Consider the following 22,607-nt stretch of genomic DNA (forward strand, 5'->3'; position numbering starts at 1 on the left):
ACCAGCATATTCTGGGCTTTGAGGCTTTTGGTCCTTGTCTTGAAGTCTTCTCTCTTGACACAGGCACTAAAAGTTACACTGTAGTTCTGCAGTCAGGAGTGCCAACACAAGTAAGAGACTGAGCTAAGTCCTCCTTTTCCCCTTGAACACCATCAGCAGCCAGAGGCAGAATCCTTACTCAGCTCTTGCAGCTGAACTGTGAGCCTCACAGCCTCAGGTAGGGCTGAAAATGGGTGTTTATTGAGAATGTGATGTGATGCTCAAGTACCCTGGATTATTACTGTTCCCAGATCTCTTAAAAGGCCAGCTACTTTTATGCCCAGCTCCTATAAATTTCACAGGAGCTACTGAAGATCAGAAGCTTGGTTGTGGTTTTTTTATTCAGCCAAGGCTTTTATCCTAATAACTTCCCACATCATCTGTTCATACAAGTTATCTGCAGTACTATAGTCCCTTATATAGAATTCCACATCCACATCTTTGTTCTTGCAGATTTTTGAAGGAAGATAGCAGGAGAGACAGGAAAGATCCTAATTACTTTCTGTAATTTAATTACTGTCATTTTTGTAGCAGTAGGGATAACACTACTGGTTCAGCTGGTTTGGTTGTGTGTGAATTAATTATGTTAGAGTAAAAATCACATTTTAAATTTAAAAACTCTAGATTTGAATTGTGAGCTTTGTGCTGGATGTTTTGCCTAAACAGCAAACAGAACTCTCAACTAATGTGTTTTCATTTCAAAATGTATCATTTGCTTTTGACTTAATTATTAATGCAAACTGATGCTTTAAATGTAATTAAAAACAAGCAGTTGCTAATCGGGTGGGAAAATACCCTTCTGATGACAGAGTTTGGCCAGCACAGATGTTTACAAAAACTTCTTTTTATTGTATGGAAAGAAAGTCACATGAAGGGAACATTATTTAGTGATTCTTAAAACTGCTCACAGCACGGTAAGAGGAGATTTGGATGAGATGGAAGGCAGAATCCAGAGCTGAAAATGTTTATTTATTGTTGCAGTTCTACTGACCTTGGTGATTATACGCAGAAATAGATATTAATAGGCAAGTCTTCACATCAAACTCAACAAGCTAATTTCATTGCATTTCCTATTTAAAGCCTTCTGTGAAGGACAGGGAAGAGATTAATTTGATAGTGTAACTTTCTTCAACTAATTACATAAGTGAAATTTTACGTATTGTTGGGAGGAAACTACAGTGTTGTGATTTGCTCATATTCAGAAACTGGTTGGCAGGATGAAGAGTGATACTACAAAACAGAAATAAAGTCATTTTGATAAAATGGAGGTAAAAATTCCCTTTGTCCTGAAGTTTAAAACGAAAATGTATCACATTCTGTTCATCAAGAATCAATTATCCCTAACCCTATTTTATAGCATTAGGGATAAGATCACTTGATTGATCATATCACAAATGCATGCAGTTTAATAGTATGCCAAGAAATAGCATGGCATTTATATTTTTTTTCCCACCAATTCACAGCCACTGAATATGTGATTTATATGTTTAATATAAGTTAGAAAGTTTAAGAAAGTGCTTTGCTGATTTTGTTGGTCTGTCAGTTGATAGTCTCTCGGTGGGAAGTTTCATGTAAGGTCTGATGTAGCTTTGATATCTCCAGGAAAAAAGCTGCAAACAATTTGGTTCCTTCAATATAGTTGTGTCTGTGAAAAAGGAAAGAAAGACAATGAAATCCTGTCAGGTTGTCCTGCTCTTAAAATTAGAAACATAGTCCAGTGAAGTTTTATGAGACTTCAGTGGAATTTGCAAGATTGGTAACCCCAAAAAATTACCCAGGGCACAGGAATGCTGGATATACTTCAATTTGATACTCCTCTGGAAAACTTTTTCCAGGTTTACATCTCCAAATTGTTATTATCTGTAGACAGCAGCATTGATGTTTTAATGAGGGGAAACAAAAAGTAATTTGAGAATTATTGTAGGATTCTCCAGTTTCCAGAGTTCAGCATGAGTTGACTCAGAACCTGCACAACGGTTCAGGCAGCACACTGAAAGTGCTTACGATGATACCTCCAACAATGAACACCAGCAGCAAGTTTAAGCTTTTTTTGTATAACTACACTAGTTTTGGTCCCTGGACTATAAATACATCTTTATAGCTGTTTCTACTGAAAACCACCAAAATCCTTACATAACCAGGAGTGTCTATGACTGTCACACTTCAAAACAGATGCTGTGTCAGAAGAGTGCCCACCCGCGCAATCATCTTTCAGACCAGAGGCAAATTTCATTGCTAGTGAAATGAAAATTACCAATGTGATGAATTTAAAGACTGAGCAGACACCTCATGAAAACTGTATAATAGTATGTGATAGACCGAGAATTTTGCTTTCTGCTCAGCCCAGCAATGAGTTTGCTGGAGACAGTAGGTTTGGACTATCCAGTGCACAGCAAAGCTTCCCATCTGGCCATGGTCATTCATGGGTACCAAGGGACTTCAGTTCTCCCCCTTCTCTGATAGCAGAAACAGACAAATAAAAGAAACCTGCTTATTTTCTCATTCTGGGAATGCTCCCCATCGTCGGCTGCTCCAATTGGAAGCATCATCACACTTTTCTGTGTTATAGTCTGAAACATTCTGGCAATAGGAACTGTTGAGCCATCACGAATGAAATCTGGATCTTCTCCAAAAACTGAAATACATGGGAAGAATGAATTAATAAATACATGTAATCCAGGTGTTTTTCTCTGCTACCGTATATTTAAGCAAAGACCTGATACTAAGTGCTTCTGAGTAGAAATAGGTTTGAGTGTGTAGCCAATTGATTTCACAAATCAGCTCTGGTTTATAAACCTCTGGTTTCTTATCATTACAAAAATAAGTAATGAGGTGTTTTGGCTACTCCTAATAAACATATCGAAATTCAGCGAGGTGTGGAAGATGTTGATGAGTTGTTCTATCAAAATCAGTGATATTTTTAAGGGTAAATGGCTGCAGCACTGAATTGGGAAATCTCTTCTATTGCTGAGCACAATGCCCCTGCACAATTGCAAACATATTAGGAACAGAAAAAAAAAAATTAAAAAGGAACACACCAGTTTTTATTGCTCTTCTTGCTGCTTTATACAGTAGATCATTAACATCAGCAAGCCAGGGCTTTGCACCCAAAGGCATAGACACTTTCAGTTTGTTTGGACTGTTCCTCTTGGAAAAGACACCCTCCAAGTGTTCCACCACCTACAGGGAAAATACTTTTCAGTCAAAAGCTTTCATTCTTCTTGCAACTCAAGCTTATACCCACATAAGAGGGACTTAGTTTCCACAACAGAGGCCAAAGAAAAGGTTTGTTTCTTACCTGTTTTTTCACAACCGAAAGGTCCATGTGGGGGACCTGACGGATTGAGAATTTGCCAATTACTTTTGCTGGAATGACTGTTTTAATTCCTGGTTCATGGAAAGCTCCTTCAATCCCATGAACAGAGAGAGAGGGGTAACGCCACAGGTGTAGGAGTATTTCTTCCTTAAAAAGAAAAATTTTTGAAAATATAAGGGATGATGCTGGAGCCATTCACAATTGACATAAACAAGTTTTTTCCATCCTAAAATTTGTATTTTGAGATCTCTGTGTTTTAAAGATGTTTGATTTTTAATTTAAACCCATGCATATGTATTTTCATTTTTAAAAAATCCTACTACTTTCAGTCATAGAAAGATTTGGGTGGTAACAGCTTTTCATGAAAAATAAGAAAAATAGAGCATTGTTTTAAAATGTCTTGGAAGTTAATTTTCCTAGTGCAAAGTAGGATCAGAACAACTTCTGATCTGACTGCCTGTTTATCCCACAACTTGTCACTGGAAAAAACATTCAGCCAAACCCATCCCAGATGATACCAGTGAAGAAATTCTAGTAATGAACACTAAATAACACAGTAGGAAAGATGATAATTTTCAGTAACCAAGTTTTTCTGGAGAAGATGCAGAGGGGAAATAAAACTATTATGATATTATTCTAAGGAAAATAGGAGAAATATATAAATTATAAACTGGTCTTCATGCAGAATCTCAGGGTGCTGCTGCTTTCCTTCAGTTTTATGAGATTAGACCTTTATCTACACATAATGTTTATGTCAATTCATCCTCATATATGTAAAGCATCAAAACTTAGATAATGTAGTTACATTATATTTTTGTATTACTAATTCTTACAGACTAGCTTTAGGTAATTTGAAAACATTTTCATGGAAATAAAAGCATCCATGTTAGTAGAACTTACACCAGAATAATTATGATAGTGATAAAAAAATTAATCAACTCCTTTCTCCCAGCTGCCAATCTTGTGCAGAGAGACCTTTCCAAGCCAGCCCTTACCTGCTGGTTTTTTATTTGGGATATAATTTTTAATTGCTGGAAAGGAGAGGCTTATAGCTTTGGATGCTTTTTATGGCAGACTTGGCAGATATCAAAATCTGTATTAAACAAATAAAAACCACCCAAAACATACCTGCCTAAAGCTGCCTCCCATTATTTCAGAGCTGAATACAACTTCTTTCCTACTATGTAACCTAAATGTAGGCATTTTAATGCATCTTTTATTTGGCTGTTTAGGCTTGGGGGGAGAGAAGGGGTAGGCAAGGAAGGAAGAATTATACTGGTTTGCATTATTCCTTTTCATTGATTTTTCACATTTCAGATCACTTTCCCCAGATGCAGTGCCTTACATTATCAGCAGACTAATTTTATTTACCTTTTACTTCTCAGTGCTCCTTTATTTTATTTTGAGCTTGCCATTGACTGAAAATATCTTTCAGTTTGTCTTTCTACATAAATGCTACAAATAAGTTATTTAAATTCTTTCTGCTGAGTGTTCATACAAATTTTATGTTACCTTGGTGCCGTAGAGGAATTTTTTCACACCACAATTAATTCTATGTTCCTCTAGATCAAATTCAATCGATTCATATAATTTCCTTTCCTCCTCTGTCAGGGCAGCAACACTGTCATAGATTCCAGGGATCTGAATACGACCTGTGGAATCCACAAGGCTGTCTACAAAATAAGATACAGATATCAGTACAAGTGCAGCCTATTTCTTTCCCTTGGCAATCATAACACTCTTTCCCTTCAACCTAGCTCTTTACCAAATTAGTAAGCCTAACAACTGTTTGCATCTGTCAAGTTGCAACACCTAACTTGATATATTTGCATATTTATTAAGAAAACCATTGAGCTGCTGTTTGTGTGTAGTGTGTGGTGTGTCAGCCCAGCTTCTAACATGAAAACATCATCCTACTGAGATACAAATCAGCATTAAAAAGCCGGGTTTTGCTATCTGTGTATGTATTAAAGTTGCCTGTAATCGTTGAATGTTCTTAATTGACGCGTGACTGACATCAGCTTAACATGTCTGAAATCCTGGCCTTACTGGGGACATCCCCTTCCTCAGTTGCTGCCACCATAGCTGTGTTGAGGTTTGGAAACCTGGGAATCTTGCTTCAATTAGACTTGCCTCACAACAATTAAACGTGGCCCTGACCTTCATTAGGCTGATCATGGGCATCACTGCCCAGCTGCTCCCGAGCAATGATGTGCGTTATTACCCAGCAGTGCTATCAGGTCCAGCAGCGGCTCGTGAATGATGCCTCCAAAAGTTCCAGAGTGAAGGTCCTTGCTGCCACATTCAACCTGTACCAAAACCACTGGTTACATATGAACACTTGCTACCTTATTCTTCTGTGAATGTTTGTTTTCCACAGTGACTGGTGGTTCCAGCTTTTTTAAACAAGACCACAAATATTTATTATTTAAACAAGACCAGAAAATATTTATTATTTTCTAAGTAATAAATGGAAAACATCATGTCAGGAACAGGCTGCTTTGGCAAAGAGAAGATGGAGCTCTGTTGTCAACACCAGAGAGAGAAATTCAGCTGTTTGTAGCACTTAAACGTTTGAAAGCAAGGGTGCCCCTCCACTCCCTCTTTTGCTTGAGTAAGATTAAAGATATCATACATTAAACATTTGCATATTACTGTTTCTAACATTGGAGAATAAATTCTTCAAGTTGTGTACCCTTTTTATTTAATGCAAAATCTTCTTGAAAAAAGGCAAAAATTCATCTTGTTTTATATTAAGAATATATGTCCAACCTTAATTCTGGATTGCAACAAATAAAAATTTATGTCTCTTGAATAGCAAGGCTTTAGAATAGAGGCATTTGAGTTATTAAATGGGTTCTTTTTCTAGACACATTTTCATACTTGGGTTTATCATAAAATATTTTCCTGCAAAGGACTTGTTTATTCTTCTCAAAACCTCATTACAGCTAACTGTCTACTAACAGGGAGAGATCATTTTTGATGTTTTAATAGCATCATTTTTCTTAACCAAGACTTAGAAGAATTGAATCAAGGCTGCCAAGGCTCTTTTGGTTAAAACAAAATTTATTCTTTTTCAGACATAAAGGTTAATGCAGATTTTTCTTTAGTTCTCAAGTTCTTTAATCTTCTCTGTGAATTCCTTTCATGCTTCATCAGGAAGCATTTCCAGATGAGAAATTTCTGCTCTTTATTTCACAGTAGCTCACACTGACTGCTGAATATAGCATGTTGGCTACAGTGAACTTTATTTGTTCCTGCCAATGGTTACAAAAATTTTGTGTGGCTTTTAAACCCAGAGATCCAGCCAAACTGAGTCCCTTTAGGCTGATTCATTGTACTAACCACTATCTGCTGCAAAAGGGCAGAGCAGCAGAAGGGATGGTTTTAGAGAGAGTTGGAGAGTCAGGTGCAGGGGTGGTGCTGCACGAGAGTTGATATGCAGAGGGGAGGATGAGAAAAGACTGGAAGAGTGGCAGGAAAGTAATGCATGAGGAGAGGAATCAAGGGGAGAAATGACTGAAGAGAAGCTAATGGAAGCAAATAAGGCTAATTGAATTGAAATGAGGAGGGAAATCTGCAGAAGCCAAAAGGGATGCAGAAGAAAGCTCTGTACTTGTAAATATTAAGCCTTCCTTCAGTCTTTCTCTGCATGCAGATGTAATTACAGCTACATCAGTGCTATCTGTCAGAGGCCCAGCTCAAGTGAACCTGTGTCCTTTACCTCCACAAAGAAGCAGGCATTTCCCCGACTCCCATAGGTAAGGGCGGGCTTCTTGTTGCTGAGCCACAGATTGTCCGAAATTACAATATAATCAACATCAGAGAAGAAGCTCTGGTTTTCTTCTTCAAGTAACTTTTCTAGCCCCAAGGATCCTGCTTCTTCCATGCCTTCAATTACAAACTTGAAGTTCACTGGCATAGCCTACATAAAAATTAGAAAAGTCTGGGTAAGAAACAAGCATTTTAAAAAACTAAAAAAAAAAAGCTTTAAAATTAGGAGCAGACTGGCTTGCTGTATATCTTGTGTTAGGAAAAGGAAGATGTAGGATAAGTATGCAGGATCTATAGCTTGATTCAGTAGAAAAGCCAGTGATGGACACATATAGGTTCCCAGAAAAACTTGTTCTTTTCCTCATGCTTTTATCTACTTTTCATTTTTAAAGGAGAGTAAGTTATATCTTTTTTTTTTCTTAGTGTTTTCAGGAAACTTGCTGGACTGTCTCATTAAATGGACTTTCTCTCAGTGCTACTCAATATTCTGATTGCATTGGAAATTCTAACTGTGTAATAGCAGTTGCATTTTCACAGAAAATTTCCTGCCTCTTATATTTCGACTGTTACTGCCCATGTGGGAGCCACTGGCTGCAGTTTTCCCAACGTTGTCCATCACCAGATTTAGATGGTGATAAAAACGTTGTCAGTGATTCTACTATAATTGTCTTTTTAGCACTCATGAATTTGCAAGCCTGCTGGTTGATAAAGATGCATTTCCAAGAGTAATTAGGAGAACTTTTATTATGGAATATTGGGAGTTGAAAATGCTGACATATCCCATAGAGGACATAAATTTCAACTTAGTTTCCTATTACAATTCATTTTCTCATTAGAGGTTTTAAGATGTTTTCTCTTTTGATTCAATGCTCAGATTAAAGGCAAGAACAAATGTGTAAAATTAAATGAACTTGTGTCATGGATGGGTTCGCTGATGGTTCATCAGCTGGCCACAGAAATTTTAGAAACAAACTGTTCATGAATATTGTTTGATGGTCTGTGCTCTTTTCTAGAAAAAGGCTTCAAATGACAAAAATTTCTTTTTGCTTGCTTGTTAAAATGTCAAGATAGCTATTAGTGATTTGAAAAACTAGAAAGATGTCAGACCCATAACCATATCCACTTACAACAACTACTCTTTAGGCTAATAATGTGTGTGTTTTCTAGTGCTTAAGAGACATCGAGGTCCATTCAGTACTATAGATGCAAGAAAAGCATGTTTTCCAGAAGGCTGTAAGAGGACTTTAAAAAATCAAGACAGTGCTCAATTTGTGCCATGTCATAATGTCATAAAAGAGACACAAAACTGTTTCTCAGCACGCTAACAGAGTATGTCATGCAAATTCACCTTAAAGGATGATAGTTACCCAAGTCACAAGCTTAGAATTTATGTTCATTTAGCTTTACTTTGGGGATACAACTACTCCAAAATTATTACGTTATTTGGACATGACTATGTTGGTCATTGTAGTAATTTAGGCAAATGTCTGACCTCAGAACTATGTCGGACTCTGAGCGATTGTGTTTGTACTAGGTGAATGCACCCATTCAAAGTATTTGCTTTGATAAATCTGGTCTGTTGGTGACATAAAAGCCCATTCTGGACGAACATTTTTTGATACTTATTCTCTTCACACACACACATAAATTGAAGGTATCTTGTAGGCAGACTAAACCAAAGATCAGCAGAATGTAACAGCAGAGATGAGTCTTCATGAGAATTTTGTAATGTCTGTTATTTTACCATTTTAAAAGCTCTCAGGAGAACAGGGTATCAGAGCTATGTAATGTATGTAATACATGTTGAATGCTTCCCCGTGGGTTTTCCTCTGCAGGGCAATGGCAGCAAGACTATTTACATTGCAGACAGACTGTTCAAAACAGAAATGCTCAAAGACAAATTCTTACTGGAGTGGGACCAGTGCCTTAAGTGTTGCATTAGAAATAAGCTAATATTTTAAAGTGTATGTAGTCTGTTGGGACAAAGATGTACCATCTAACTCAGGAACGTAAATACATCCCTCCAGAGATATAATAAATAATAACAACAAATAATAGTAAATAATAAAAATTAGCAATAATAATAATAAAGAAATCCTCATTGATACCTACTAACTTTAAGGCTCTAAATGTTTCCACTGCATTTATCCAAGCTAGGACAGGTCCCTTGTTGTCTGTTGCTCCACGCCCATAGAGGTTTCCTTAAAAAGAAAAGAGAAAAGTTTTTAAGCAATCTTTGAATTTTCTCTCATCACTTCAATGTAATTGGCAAATTCCAGTTTCCACAGAGGCTTTAGCAATGTGTCAAGTGTCAAAAGTGTCAGGATCTCACTGGTTCATTTTAAATAAGGTGATGAGTGTTCAGGTGTTTCCCAATGGACTGGTACACTTTTTTTCCCTTTCCTTCCTTTTATACACATCATGTTGTGGTTTCTGCTACATGCCAGTTTTTTAGCTTCACTTTTCTTCTCAGGAACTGTTTGTTCATACCAGATATGCCTGAAGGGTTTGCACAATATGCAGCTTCTGGACACATCATTCAGACCAGGTAACAAGTAGCAAAAACCCTACAGATAAATGCCATGGCAGAAATATGAAGCTACAAGTCTAAGTATGTAAATTCTTTTTCAACTGTACGTCACGTACAGTTATCGCTGTACATGAAACTGAGATCTGTCCCTGTGTATAGACTTCTGTAGCAGTCCCCACTGGATACACTGGATATACACTGAAATAAGGCAGAAGAATTATACCAGTAAGACTGTTGGGAATTGATCCCAGATGATGAGAAAGGGCAACTTAATGGTTATAGCCTGGGAATCAGGATTTCAGAGGTCTTATTTATCTGCTGACCCTCTATCCATCATTTTTGTTCCTTCAGTCAGCTAGTTGTGCTGGAAGGATAATTACGTTAAGGGGGCCTCACATTCTTCCACCACAAATGCTCCTTAGCTCCAGCATGGCAGGTCAAAGTACAAAAGTGGCATGAAGCAAGAGCAGGAGGTGCAAGGGAGGATGATGGTTGATGCAAAAATCCTATAAGAACTTTTAAGCAGAAATGGATTCTCTGTTGAATACTCTATAAAGCATCTTTAACCACACATTGCTTTTCTATGTCGCTGTTATCCCCAGAGAACAGCGAAATCACGACATAGGTCCAAGTCAAATAATATGGCCAAAGGAGAGCTAAGACCCCATTTACTGAATTGCTCTTCTTTTATGTGTAGTTCACAGTAGAGAAATTACATGATTGGCTTATTCACCCACCACCTCTGAAGGTGACAGGCTGAGCAGTAAGACACCCATTTCCAAATATTATTCTCACAAGACTGAAAACAATTCTAGTGTTCTCACAACAACCTGCAGGTGCAGAAATGGTTTACATTCTCACAAACTGTTGTCCATCCAGTTCTCATGAGAACGAAAGCTTTCACAGAGAAGCTGTGAGAAGCTGGATTTCTCTAACTGCTTTCTTATGAGAATGGAAATTTTCACAGGAAAATTCCTCTGCTCCTGCCTTTTAGCATCCACATTTCTACACCAAATATTAGGCAGTCACTGATGGGTCTCACTAGTCACAGTATAATCATCAAAGTTGAAAGCTGCTGGACATGTCCCAAAGATTTCCACAGGAGAAGTCCCCATGCTTTGGTTAAATATACAGGAACACTTCTCCCACTCAGAACCTCAGTTGTGTGTTCAAATAATGATACAAAACTTATGAAAATATGCACACCATCGATTTCAGTCAGTGTGTAGGGGTCACTGTTCCAGCCATCTTCCTTCTTGGCAGGCTGCACATCCACATGACCATAGAAACATACAGTGGGATTTTGTGGATCCTTCCCCAGTTCCCCAAGAATCACAGAAGGCAGTGGGAGGACTTGGCCATCAGGCAACTGTGGAGAAAGGTTAAAAAAGGGCAACTAAGGAAAATCAAACCTTCTAAAAATTACAAATGTACAAAAAAATCTGGAATTCTCAGTATTGAAAATACTTCTACACTCAATTGACTCTGATTTCATTAGGTCCACAAATCTGACTGAATCAAGTTCTAACCTATTCAGAGAAACTAAGATCTTTCTCCTCAATTGTTTATTTCCTGCTGGACTTTGTAGAGCTCTTCTGACATTTTATTGTCATAAATGCCCTCCTTACTAAACTCTCACTTCCCAGCACTGGAGAAGACAGAGGCAGCCTTGTGCTGTAGAGTCTACTGTGACACTGAAGTAGTCAAAAGCCACACAAATTAATTTGGGGTTAGATTTCACCACAGACGGAGGGCAGGAGGCTTATAACTTCAAATATAGAAACCAAAAAACGTGTTGCTGGCAGGAGGCAGCAGCTGTGTCAGACTATCTTAAAACCAGGTTAAGGCTAATCCTCTAATGTGGCTCTGTGCACAACAGAGCTCCACACAGCCCAATTGCATTCTCTGCAACTATCAAATGACATAACCTGAAATATTAAATTGTTGCTGTACTGCAGGGTCCTTGTGCTAAGAATCAGAATGCTCACCAGAAGCCTCAGAGAAAAGAAAAGGGAATCACTATTACTGAACTTTTTAATTCCTGTTAGAGGAGAAATGTAACAGCCCAGGGCAGAAAAGAGCCCACAGCTACAGTAAGGTGAGTAAATTAGACAAGTGCTTCTCAGAAATGAATTCCTCCCTGTTGCTTCCCAACAATCATTAAGAAAATAGCTTGGATCATTTGTCAGAAGCTCTGAAAACCAAAGATGATGCTCTAAGTAGCTAACCCTTTCTGTCTGACAACATTTTCCGTGTAAGAACTACCTCCCTCTTACGGAGTTCAGTGACACATGATGCATTAATTCTCGTGCTTCATTACATACAAGAATGTAAAAACGAGCCCCAGTAAAAATCTCAGTCCTTTTTTGCAAACTGCTTTGCTCCAGTTAAAAGCATCAAACTCCCTCCTATGCACAGAACATCAGTTTGCATTTGGATCGTCTGTGTGGCTCCCAGTATGCTCTCAGTTCTCAGACCTGATTTCAGCAGGTATCATGTAGGTACACGACTACTGATAAATCTTTATCTAGCTTTCAAAAAAATAACACTATGTCATAACATACAAGTACAAAGCACTGAAAGCAATAGGTAGACCATGTGCAGATATGATGTTTTAAGTCCAAGAATCAGAGAAGCACCTGATGTGACCCCAGGTTTACTAAATGAACAGTGGCTCCCAGTGCTGCCAGTCTGTCTGCTGCCAATGCCATCATTCGTATTACTTCTTTCCTCAGATGTGGTTGAACAGAATCGCTTTCCACAGCCACCCATTCCTTCAGATCCTGCACAGGAAGAAAAGTGCAGTTAGGTGATCCAGAATGTTGTTGTCCTTGGCCCTTGTATCAGAAATCTCACACTGGAAGATGGTTTCCTTTCTGTATCATCACAGCATTATCACAGATGATCTGAGGTTTCAGCATAGAGGGGAATCACTTAGATGTCTCCCCAGGGCTGAGACTCCTGATTTTCTAAACAGGGAGGATGCTCACACTTAGGCATTCACATTGTCAACCCATGATCTAAAATCCAGTGGAAGAGGGGGTAGACTAGATACTGACTAGTTTGCATTATAGAAATTGCATTATGTACAACTTATTTTGGTGATCCTAATGAGGATTCAGAAGCGCTCATAGATTCAAAGCATAGCTGACACTGACTGACTGGACTAATTATGTTTCTCCTTTTCACAGGGGGCTGACAAAAATGAAATCACAAGCCAGCATGGGACCAAGATTCCTCTCCTTGTCAAGAGCAAACCTACAAAAATCAGTTCTGAAGCAAAGACAGAGAGCAAGCATCCTATCTGGCTTGCATCTCCCATGCAGGTGCATTTTGGCTCTGTGGAGCCTGTCTCTGAACACACTCAAAGGATGCCCACAACCACTTCTTTGTGGAAGTCCATGCAAATGCCTCCTTCACCCCAGGGGTCCCCAGCAGTCTATCCCCTTGCAGCCTTGCTCTGTGAAGTGCATATTGCACTCCTGATGCCAGACCTGGAACTCTGCTCATTACCTTTGTGACAAACACTCCTCTTACACGCAGAGCTCAGGCCTCTGGGGCACCAGCTCTGTGCTCATCATTTCACTGCAATATAGCTCCTACCTTGATGAAATCACTTTGATGTGCATCAATGTACTGGAAGATCTCCATCTCCAATGCTGAAGAGGATGAGCGGGACATTGCTGCCTTAGAGAGCAGCACAGGGCTGAAATGGATGCTATCTGAAAGTTAAGGATAAAATTCAACATTGCAGACATACTGCAATATACATTTCTTTTCAGCACTAGAAAGCGGAGATATTTACAAAGTGCTGAGCTTATTTAAGTCTCCTTTAATCTCCTCGAGCCAGAAGAAAGTGTACTCATTTTATCACATAAAACCTTTAATTAACTCATAGTCAAGTTGCTGAAACAAAAAATTGAAAAGTGACCAAAGAGTGAACAGCTTTAGTTTCAGCTTTATAAGAAAATGAGGGGTAACATTTTCTAAAGAAACACTTGTTGCATCAGTTTTTCAGTACAGAAACACCAAATTGTATGTTCTGGGAAGACAACCCTGAGAGAAGATTTGCAGACACCAACAGCCCAAGGGACTCATCTTTCTTTTTCTTCATTTCCAGAATCATAGAATGTCCTGAGGTAGAAGGGTTCCACATGGATCATTGAGTCCAAGTCCTGGCCCTGCACAGCACAACTCCAAGGATCACACATGTGCCTGAGAGCATTGTCCAAACACTCTTTGAACTCTCGTCAGTCTTGGTGCTGTGACCACTTCCCTGGGAAGCCTGTTCCACTGCCCAAATACCCTCTGGGTGAAGAACCTTTTCCTAATATCCAGCCTAAACCTCCCCTGACACAACTCCAAGCCGTTCCCTAGGATCCTGTCACTGGGCACCACAGAGAAGAGATCAGTGCCTGCCCCTCCTCTTCCCCTCACAAGGAAGTTGTAACTGCAATGAGGTCTGTCCTCAGTCTCCTCTTCTCCAGGCTGAACTGACCAAGTGACCTCAGCTGCTCCTCATACGGCTTCCCCTCAAGGCCCTTCACCATCTTCATAATCCTGCTTCGGATGCTCTCTAATACTTTCATATCTTTCTTACATTGTGGCACCCAAACCTGCCCCCAGCACCCGAGGTGAGGCCACTCCAGCGCAAAGCAGAGCAGGGCAATCCCCTCACTTGCTCAGCTGGTGATGCTGCACCCCAGGACATGATTTTCCCTCCAGACTGCCAGAAGAAGGGAGAAAAATGGATTCACTGACACACATTCCATATTTTACATGAATAAGGGAAAACTAGAAATAAGAGAATAAGAGAATAAAACTAGAATAAGAGAATACTAGAAAACAAATAGCTTTTGTGGTTGAATAATATCAGTGTCAATACGGAAACACTTGATAGGTGCAGAAGTCATTTAGTACTTGCAAACCTCTCTGCCATCTTTTTTTTTTTTTATGAGATAAGGTTTTAAAGTGTGTTTTTCTAATTCCTGCAGTTTTTCTTTCACATTTGCTTGAAGTTGTTGCTGTAGTGTCTTAAATTGGTATTAGCAGAGTAAACCTTGGATGGCTAAATACTTGGTTGGGTTAAATTCAGAACAGCTGCTGTATCAGGCTGTGATGGGATGGACTCCAAGGTCAAAACTCAATGCTTTCATTCTAAAAATATTCTATACTGATAACAAAAGGTATAGTTGCAGGTCTATCCATAACTCCTTAACTTTGATGCATTGCTAAGGTGATAGGCTATGGTAATATTAATAATTTCAATTATATTTCTCTGACAGAGAAGGAAGATTGAAAACCCAAGCATGATGAACAAGATGAGGGAAGCATTGTTCACTTTGGCTGGAGATCCTGGCTGTATGAAGGATGGGCCCCATTTTCCAACGTTCCCTTAGAAGCAAGGTTACGAGGTTTACTTCGCTCTCTGAAGTGAAGCTTTGAGAAGGCCTCTGACAGTAGATATAATTCCCACTATCCAGTTCCTGATATCTCTTGACACTGGAAACGCTGGTATTGAAAGAGACCAAATGCTGATTTTACAGGAGAGTGAAGCTGCAAAGCACTGCTATGGAGATGACTTGTTAACCAAGACAAGAAAATCCAAATTTGGGGGTGGTTTTTAGGATGGAGAGATTAAATTTAGCTGTATTATTTAAATACAGAAATATTTTTTTAAATACTAAACCCCAATTTAAAGTGATGGTCAAAGTACCATTTTCTTCTCGCATTGTTTTCTCCATAAAACAGTAAACCCTAACTCCAAAGAGGTGGATCTTATCCACAATCCCCTTCCAATATTTTCGTCACCAGTCACAGCAGCAGCAGTTTGTCCTAAAGCAAAAGGGATTATTACAGGAATTTTTGAAGCAAGCATGGGAAAAAAAATCAAGACACTTTAGGAGAGACAAAGCAGCTTCTAGGATTTAGCAACAAAGACCTGGTAGAGAATGAGGTTTTCATAGTTTGGGTTACGGTCATCTTTGGATTGAGCTTCTGCAGGTAAGGCTTAAGAGGAGGAATTCTGCAATTACATAAAAGCCTCAGTCTGGCTATTTCATCCAGCCTTGAACTGTGCAAGTGGCTGCAAATATTTGGCAACTGAAATCCATTTTACAGAGGGCAATAGGAGTTAGGAGTGCAGACCACAGGCATCGTCAGGAGGACTTCCTAGGCTGCACAGGGCAGAGGAGAGAAGACCATGAGTCCCAGACTGGGGTGGTGGTAACTGGACCCTGAGTTTCCTGGCACAGACAAGACACTGTCACTTGCGGGACAGTGCCTGGGGAGACACAGGAGGGCATTTGAGCCAAAACATTGCAGGTCATGCTCAAAAGGGGCTCAGGGTACAGGGAGATGGTCAGCATTGGGTAAAAGCTGAGCATGGAGGCCATTTATGTTGTTTGCTTCTCTTTTTGTCGCTGTGTGCTTTTGGGGGACCAGGCAATGGCTCTGCGAGGTTGCTCAGTCTCACTTGAGCCAGCAGTGGGTCCCAGGAGGGCAAAGTTTACCTTCAGGCTGGTCCTTTTGACAGGTACAGTGTATTCCACCTGGGAGCTGGGTCTCACAGAGGGGAGGCTTGCTCCCACATGAGCTGAGGAGAGGATGGGACCGCTCTGGGTACATTTGTGAGAGGCTCCAGAAAAGTGCAAGGCACTGCACCTTCACCCCAGAAAAAAGTGATAGGAATAGGAATTATACAGGGAGCATTCATCCAAAGGTGGGATGAAACCTAGTTTTGCCATGGTCAAGAAATCCCAGGATTTTAATCAGATTTTCATCTAGAGAGACATCATGGCCATTATCTTCATTTACCACAAAGCCTGCTGGATGCCTCAGTTTCACATGTATTTCACTCGTTTTTCTACCTTGCTATTTCCAAACCTCAGTTTGGAAAACATTTACAACAGAGGCCACTGAATGCACACTCCTTTAACCCTACCATAGAAGACTAGACAGGCTTCTCAGGTTCACTTATGTACAAAATAAATCTTTTGGTTATGCCACACTTGAAGAAGGAGGATCATAGCAGAGGTCAGAAAATGGCTGCTAAAGGCACCAAGCTCTTGCAATGGATTTAAATATCAGTGTCTCCATCACATGAAATTTCCCCTCCTTCTATTCAAATATTCGATATTGCTGAATTCTATGCATTTTCACTCTAAAAAAAAGAGTATATTTATATATATAGTTGACACCTTATGGTGACTGGAATGAACACGTACCTTTTAATGTCAGAATCACAAAAGGACTGCTTGCTTTTACAGAGGATGTGTGCTGTGGTGCTGGTATCTTTCTCTTTTTGTCTTGGTTACGTGCAAATGACCTGGAAAGATACAGACAAGAGACGTATGTCTTCGTCATGTTTCATTAGCATTTAACTGTTTAAGAAAATGAATCAAGGAAGCTAAAATGCTGTGAAGGGGAAAAAAAAACCAACCAACCAAGCAAAATATCCTAGGGATTTTTGGAATTATTCTGTGATATTTTTGAAACAGATCAAACTTCAAGAAAAGATCATAGAATATCACAAAAATACTTCCTTTCGTAAACAAAAGTAAGGAACAGTGGCAAAGTTTGGAAAACGAACGTGAGGAGATACAGAGTAGCAGAGTGCAAAAAATGTTAATAATTCAAACAAGAAATTAGGTAGCAGCTATGCTTTGCTGTAGTAGAGGGAAGGAGGGAAGGGAGTAGCTGGTGGAACTTCTTGTTAATGCACTACTAATACACGGGCAGTGCTGCTCAGGAGTGTTTGGATCACAACTGGAAAAGCTTGTGTTGAAAAGGGAGTCGGTTTAATAAAGCTGCAGAAAGATTTCAGACCAGGCTGAAATATCTCAATGTCATAAGGAGGGGAAAAATGGTTCGAAAGGATGATAAAGACGGGGGGGATATCAAACAAAGACTTCAGTGTTCAATGTCAAGTGTATTTTATTTGATGTCATTTTAAGGAGCAGTTGCTGCTCTATAGAAAAATGTAGTATGCCTATTTTTAGAAATAATACATGACAGTCAGTTGTGCACTTTCTCTTCCTTCCTTCTTCAATAGTAAGAACATTTTGTCTTTCATCCTCCCATCCCATTAAGCACTGTTAAAAGAAAACTTAGTGTTCTTCCACAGTGATTTAACAAGAAATCCAAGTTGATTCTTTAACTAGGATGATTCTTAGATAAAATATCAACTAAACTTACAAACATTTGAGAAGCAGCTCCTGAACGTGCTTTGAAAGCCTCCTTGTCTCTCCTGAAGCGTATGCTTCATGCACTTCCCTCCCTGTGACTCAGCGTTTCAGGTGTGTGCAGGGAGGAGGGTGCCAGTGAAAACTGAACATTGGGTTGCAGCCAACCCAGAGAAAAACAAAGTCAGGACTCACCTGGTTTGCAAATAACATAAAGTACATTTGACATGAAAGGAGATAAAGATGTTTATGGCAGTAGGTAGTAATTTACCAAATCGATGGTGGACTCCTTTGAAAGGAACCTTCCCTCTAAGCAATCACCATCCAGGAAGATAACTGAGATAATGGGGTTATTTTTTAACTTCCTTTAACAATATTCGTTGATAAGTGGCATACCTTTGGTGGAAACAGGCAATCAAGCCACAGTCACCTCTCCAGCTGAGTAAGTGAGACCCTTGGCAGAAGAGGATGACAACTCTTCATGTGGCAGCTCTCAAGCCCAGCCTTGACCATGTGCAGCTGCTGTTGTCTTAATGACCAGGAGCTGCAGAGATCCAGACACTTGCAGGGGAACGAACACCAGCTCACAGCACCTGACTGCATTTGGAGATTATTAAAGAAGTATCATCCAAATCAATAGACTGCGTAGCAGCAGTGAAAATATCTGGTGGGAAGCATAGGTAAGGTCTGCACTTGCTGGCAGGTGACACTGCAATGCCCAGTGCTATTTCCAGCACTCAGCTCTTAAAGTGTTGCAACGTGAGTTGCCTGAATGGTGTTTTGGAGAACAGCAGTGGCCAGCCCTGCCCGTGCTCAAGCCAACCCTTTAGAGAAAAAAGTGAGACCCTGTTTATCAGTCCGGTTTTGCTGTAATACAGATAATATTTAAAAAGAAAGTCCTTATCTCTAGGTGCTCCACTTTGAAGCTGCCTTTGTTGCTGATGATGAGACCCTGAACTGGAAAGGTCTCCTCTTTCACCTGCAGAACAGGGACATTTTATCTCAGTTTACTGATAAGTTCTGCAGTTAATGAAGAGATAGTTCTAAGTAAAGATTAATTTTTGGTTTAGATGCTCACTTCTGCCTCTCTATCAAAGCAGGATAGCCAAATCAATAATAAGTCAAGTCATAAGAAATTTTCCTATCTCCTTTCCCTCCTGGAAGTCCAATATCCCAGCAGGAATCCCAGTGCCAGAAAGGACTTTAGCACTGCTGGTAAGTGTTACTACTTTACCGTAGTATGTTGGAAGACTGAGAGAAAAGAGGTGGATTTTGCTTTGACTTGAAAAGTGGAAAAGAAAAGGATACATTTCTGTTAAGGCAAAGCCTTTCTCCCAGGAAGCATTATTGCCCTTTCTGCCCAGCGAGGAGGAGTAATTCACCATTTACCTAAGAAAATTTTCTGCTCATTGGTTTGCAGTAAGATAAACATGGGCATAAAAATATTCTTCCTGGAAAGACAGCTATGCTGGCTCTTGCTCTTTTCATGGCAAAAAGGTTTGTAGGAAAATACTGTGGGATGTGCAGTACTTGTACTTAGATGCGGATAGCCTCACCATCTTCTTGCTGCCAGTTCTCCACTGCAGAAGGGAGAACTCCTGAACTTGTAGTAAATTTTAGGTGCTTGAGTCTGCATACAAATTTTACCCTTAACGCCCTCTGCCCATTTTGAAAGGACCTCTATTGACATGGTCAAATTCAGTAATAAGCAAAATAAGGTAACAAGTAATAATGGAGGTCCAGGTTCTGTCTCACAGCCTTACAAAGACCTTTTTTTAAGTACTCGTTCTTCACTTGATTAATGTGTAAAAACTTGTTTGCAAATGAAATGCAAAATTTGGGGGGAAATTAAATGTTTACTTGCATTTATTTAAAAGAATTCTATTTTTACATGAATCCTGCCTTCATTTATCCTAGTTTTAAGTGTTTCACACTGGAGTTCTTCCTGAATTAGAACAGTACAAGTGAGATTAAAAATAGGTCTACCATATCTAGTAGATCCATTCAACTATTTGCTTATTTATCACATAGTACTACTGAGGAACTATACTATCGTGGAAAAAAAAGCTATTATTACTTTATAGCTTAGTATTTCATTGCTAATTGCCCCTTATTTTATAACCTATAACCTGGAAAAAGGTTTAAGGTTCACAATATAAGGGATTTATTTTGTTATTATCCTTATTGCATTTATGGGGTATCATAAATATTGCCAACATTGTTTAGAAGGATTTTTAAATGTAGGGAGGTTTATCTCTTTAATAAAAATGCTCTTTGATGGTAGCTTATTAATTACAAGAAACGAAAGAACCAACTCGAATAGTTTGGCTGAGTATCCTCTTTGGGATACAGTAAGGGTTTAAGCAGGATGAAGTAGACTGATTAAAGGAAAATCAGAGCAGAACTAAAACAATAAGATAAAGGGGGGAAAAGCATCACTGGCTTTTTTCTCTTGTGTTTTGAAAATGTAAACAGTCTAGGGCAGAGATGGTCACCTACTTCATGTTTCTATTGCTACTTCAGGCCAGAGTGTAACACCCTCACTTGGTTACACAGTGATGGTACCTTCACTTCATTGGCACCTTCAGCAGAATTAGCATGCTTTAATTGTTATCTTAATTAAAAGGGTATCTTAAATAATTACAATCTTAAGTTTGAGTGAGCAAATATGTAAGAAATACGCTGTTAGGAGCAATATTTCACTGACAGAGAAATGATATGATTGTTTTCAATGTTACCTGTCACTCTATAAGCAACTACCTCTAGTTCAAGCCAGCTATTTTTCATTTCTTGGAAGTGTATTGCAGAAAAGCAGGAATGGTATTGTCATGTCATAATCAGTGGTACCTGGTTATTATTGCAGCTTACTGTCATTTCTCAATATACTCCCTAAATATAACTTATCATTGCATCCCAGAGCTACTGGTGTGGAATGGAGAGGTGCTTTCATACAATTCTGCAAATCTCTCTCCCCTACAGGTATTTCTACATCCCTGTGCAGCAGCAGCAGCAAGCCCTTCCACCTCTTCATTCCTTCCCACTTCACACTGCAGTTAGAAGAGTATTTCCCAGCCACCATCCTTCAAGATAATCACAACTGATGTCAAAACACAAGTTAAGCAACATTGTCCACTGTGAGAGCTTGTCAACAGTGGAGTGAGACTGTGCTGGTAGAGAGGAAAAGATCCCCAAGACCCTGAATTAGCAGTTGTTACCTGGATGTCGATAATCACCACCCGGGTATGTCAGTGGAAGGAGATTGATTTAGAAAAGGTCCCCTTACCCAGGCAGGAGATGCTTCACGAGGATCGTTGGCTGCAGACTGTCCTCTGTACAGACCAATGATGCTCAGCACCTTCCAGGAGCAGGGCCACAAAGATTTGAGGTACTCTGTGGAGGAAGGGCAGTAACATGGAGCCCTCTCACCACCTGGTGGCTCATTCAGCAACCTCTCTGTACCCAGAGCTCCAAGCATGCAGGCTTTAAGTGATAAGAGAAACAAACAAGTTCTTGTCCAGTGCCAATTCCAATACATTGCTCTGAGTCCTGAGATAGGAGACTGTCCAATTTTTCCAAAAGCACCATTGTAAATTCATTTGGCTTAATGATTAAGCAAAATATTTTCAGATATTAATCACACTGAAATGATGGCGAGAGGTTATTCCCATGTTAATATCCTTCAGACAGCTTTTCTCAGCCAAATAGCAACAGTATTCCTTAGGGATGATTAATACTCTCCTTGCAGGTGAGGCTTTTATCCAGCTGATAACTCATAGTCATTCCCAAATGGACACATCAGAGACTGGCTTTTTGGGCTCACAGAGTAAAGCTGACACTCACCATGCAGCACTTTGTTCATGCAGCTCTTCACACTGCCTCCTCTCACTTTCCATGAGGTCCAGGAATTGGCAGAGTCAGGGCATGAGTCACTGAGGTGGTGCTGTGCATGGTGTCCTTCAAGGCACATGTCTGGAGCACCACAAAGTTAACTCAGTTTGACACTTCGCTGACTTCTGCATCTTGGCCGGGTGTCCCAGGAGCCACAGCCTCTGAGGAGAGGCTTAGGAGTATTTTTCCACTGCAGTTCTCCTGTCATTGAAGTGTATTTGGGAGAAGGCCAAGGCAAGCGGAGGTTCTTCTCTTGACAAACACAAGCTCTTTTAAGCTTAAATGCAGAAAAAAACATAGCTTAAATATAAGCTTCCTTAAGCTAAAATATCTGATACCTAAAAGAACCCACTGTTTATACATTTATGAATATATACACACACACAAGTTGCCACTTGCTAACTGATGTGACCATTGCAAAGCTTTTGTGTCTGTGACCTCCTCAAGGAGGAGTGAGAGCTGTTTCATAGCACATATCTTTTATCAAAGTGCCCCTGCTGATAAGGGTAAAGCACCTTCCTCAGGAGCCCAGAGGAAATGCCCATTGAACGAGGGCTCTGCACCACTCACATGTTGTGCACCTCGTGCCAGCCATGGGCCATTTTGTGAAAAATGTGACAGCACCTCAACAAAAACAGAAAGATAATTACAAGACTGGAGCACTTCATTAGAAAACTGGTTCATATCTGAACATCTTAATTAAGCACCTGCACACAGCTGCTGAGCCTGCTAACAACTGAGGTGGATGCACAACTAGTGGATCAGGATCTTTAATTGAGTTGCTATAAACTTAATTACGATTTCTCTGGAAAGTAGTTCCCTACTCATTCCACTCCTCTACAGACAAGTATTTTTGCTCTCTTTGTTACAGTCTTTT

General features: G+C 39.7%; 1 protein-coding gene across 1 annotated transcript; it reads right to left on the minus strand.

The window, feature by feature from the left end:
* Nucleotides 1-867: 867 nt before the first annotated feature.
* On the minus strand, nucleotides 868-22,034 carry CNDP1 (carnosine dipeptidase 1). Its single transcript, XM_048289117.1, has 13 exons — nucleotides 21,683-22,034; nucleotides 16,886-16,986; nucleotides 13,263-13,381; nucleotides 12,299-12,442; nucleotides 10,866-11,028; nucleotides 9,242-9,330; nucleotides 7,080-7,280; nucleotides 5,580-5,664; nucleotides 4,868-5,028; nucleotides 3,338-3,502; nucleotides 3,078-3,219; nucleotides 2,527-2,674; nucleotides 868-1,684 (listed from the first exon to the last, which is right to left on the minus strand). The coding sequence occupies exons 1-13, from the start codon at nucleotides 21,733-21,735 to the stop codon at nucleotides 1,579-1,581; spliced, it is 1,677 nt and encodes a 558-aa protein (XP_048145074.1). The 5' UTR covers nucleotides 21,736-22,034; the 3' UTR covers nucleotides 868-1,578.
* Between the last annotated feature and the right edge of the window lie 573 nt (nucleotides 22,035-22,607).

This window comes from Corvus hawaiiensis, chromosome 30 (genome assembly GCF_020740725.1).
Source record: "Corvus hawaiiensis isolate bCorHaw1 chromosome 30, bCorHaw1.pri.cur, whole genome shotgun sequence".
NCBI lineage: Eukaryota > Metazoa > Chordata > Aves > Passeriformes > Corvidae > Corvus > Corvus hawaiiensis.

Excerpts from the sequence above, each read along its gene's own strand:
- CNDP1 (XM_048289117.1), bottom strand. The coding sequence starts at position 21,735 with ATGGAAAGTGAGAGGAGGCAGTGTGAAGAGCTGCATGAACAAAGTGCT. Across the intron at positions 16,987-21,682 it reads CATGAACAAAGTGCTGCATG|GTCATTTGCACGTAACCAAG; the intron begins GTGAGTGTCAGC and ends GTATCTTTCCAG. Across the intron at positions 1,685-2,526 it reads CAGAATGAGAAAATAAGCAG|ACACAACTATATTGAAGGAA; the intron begins GTTTCTTTTATT and ends CCTTTTTCACAG.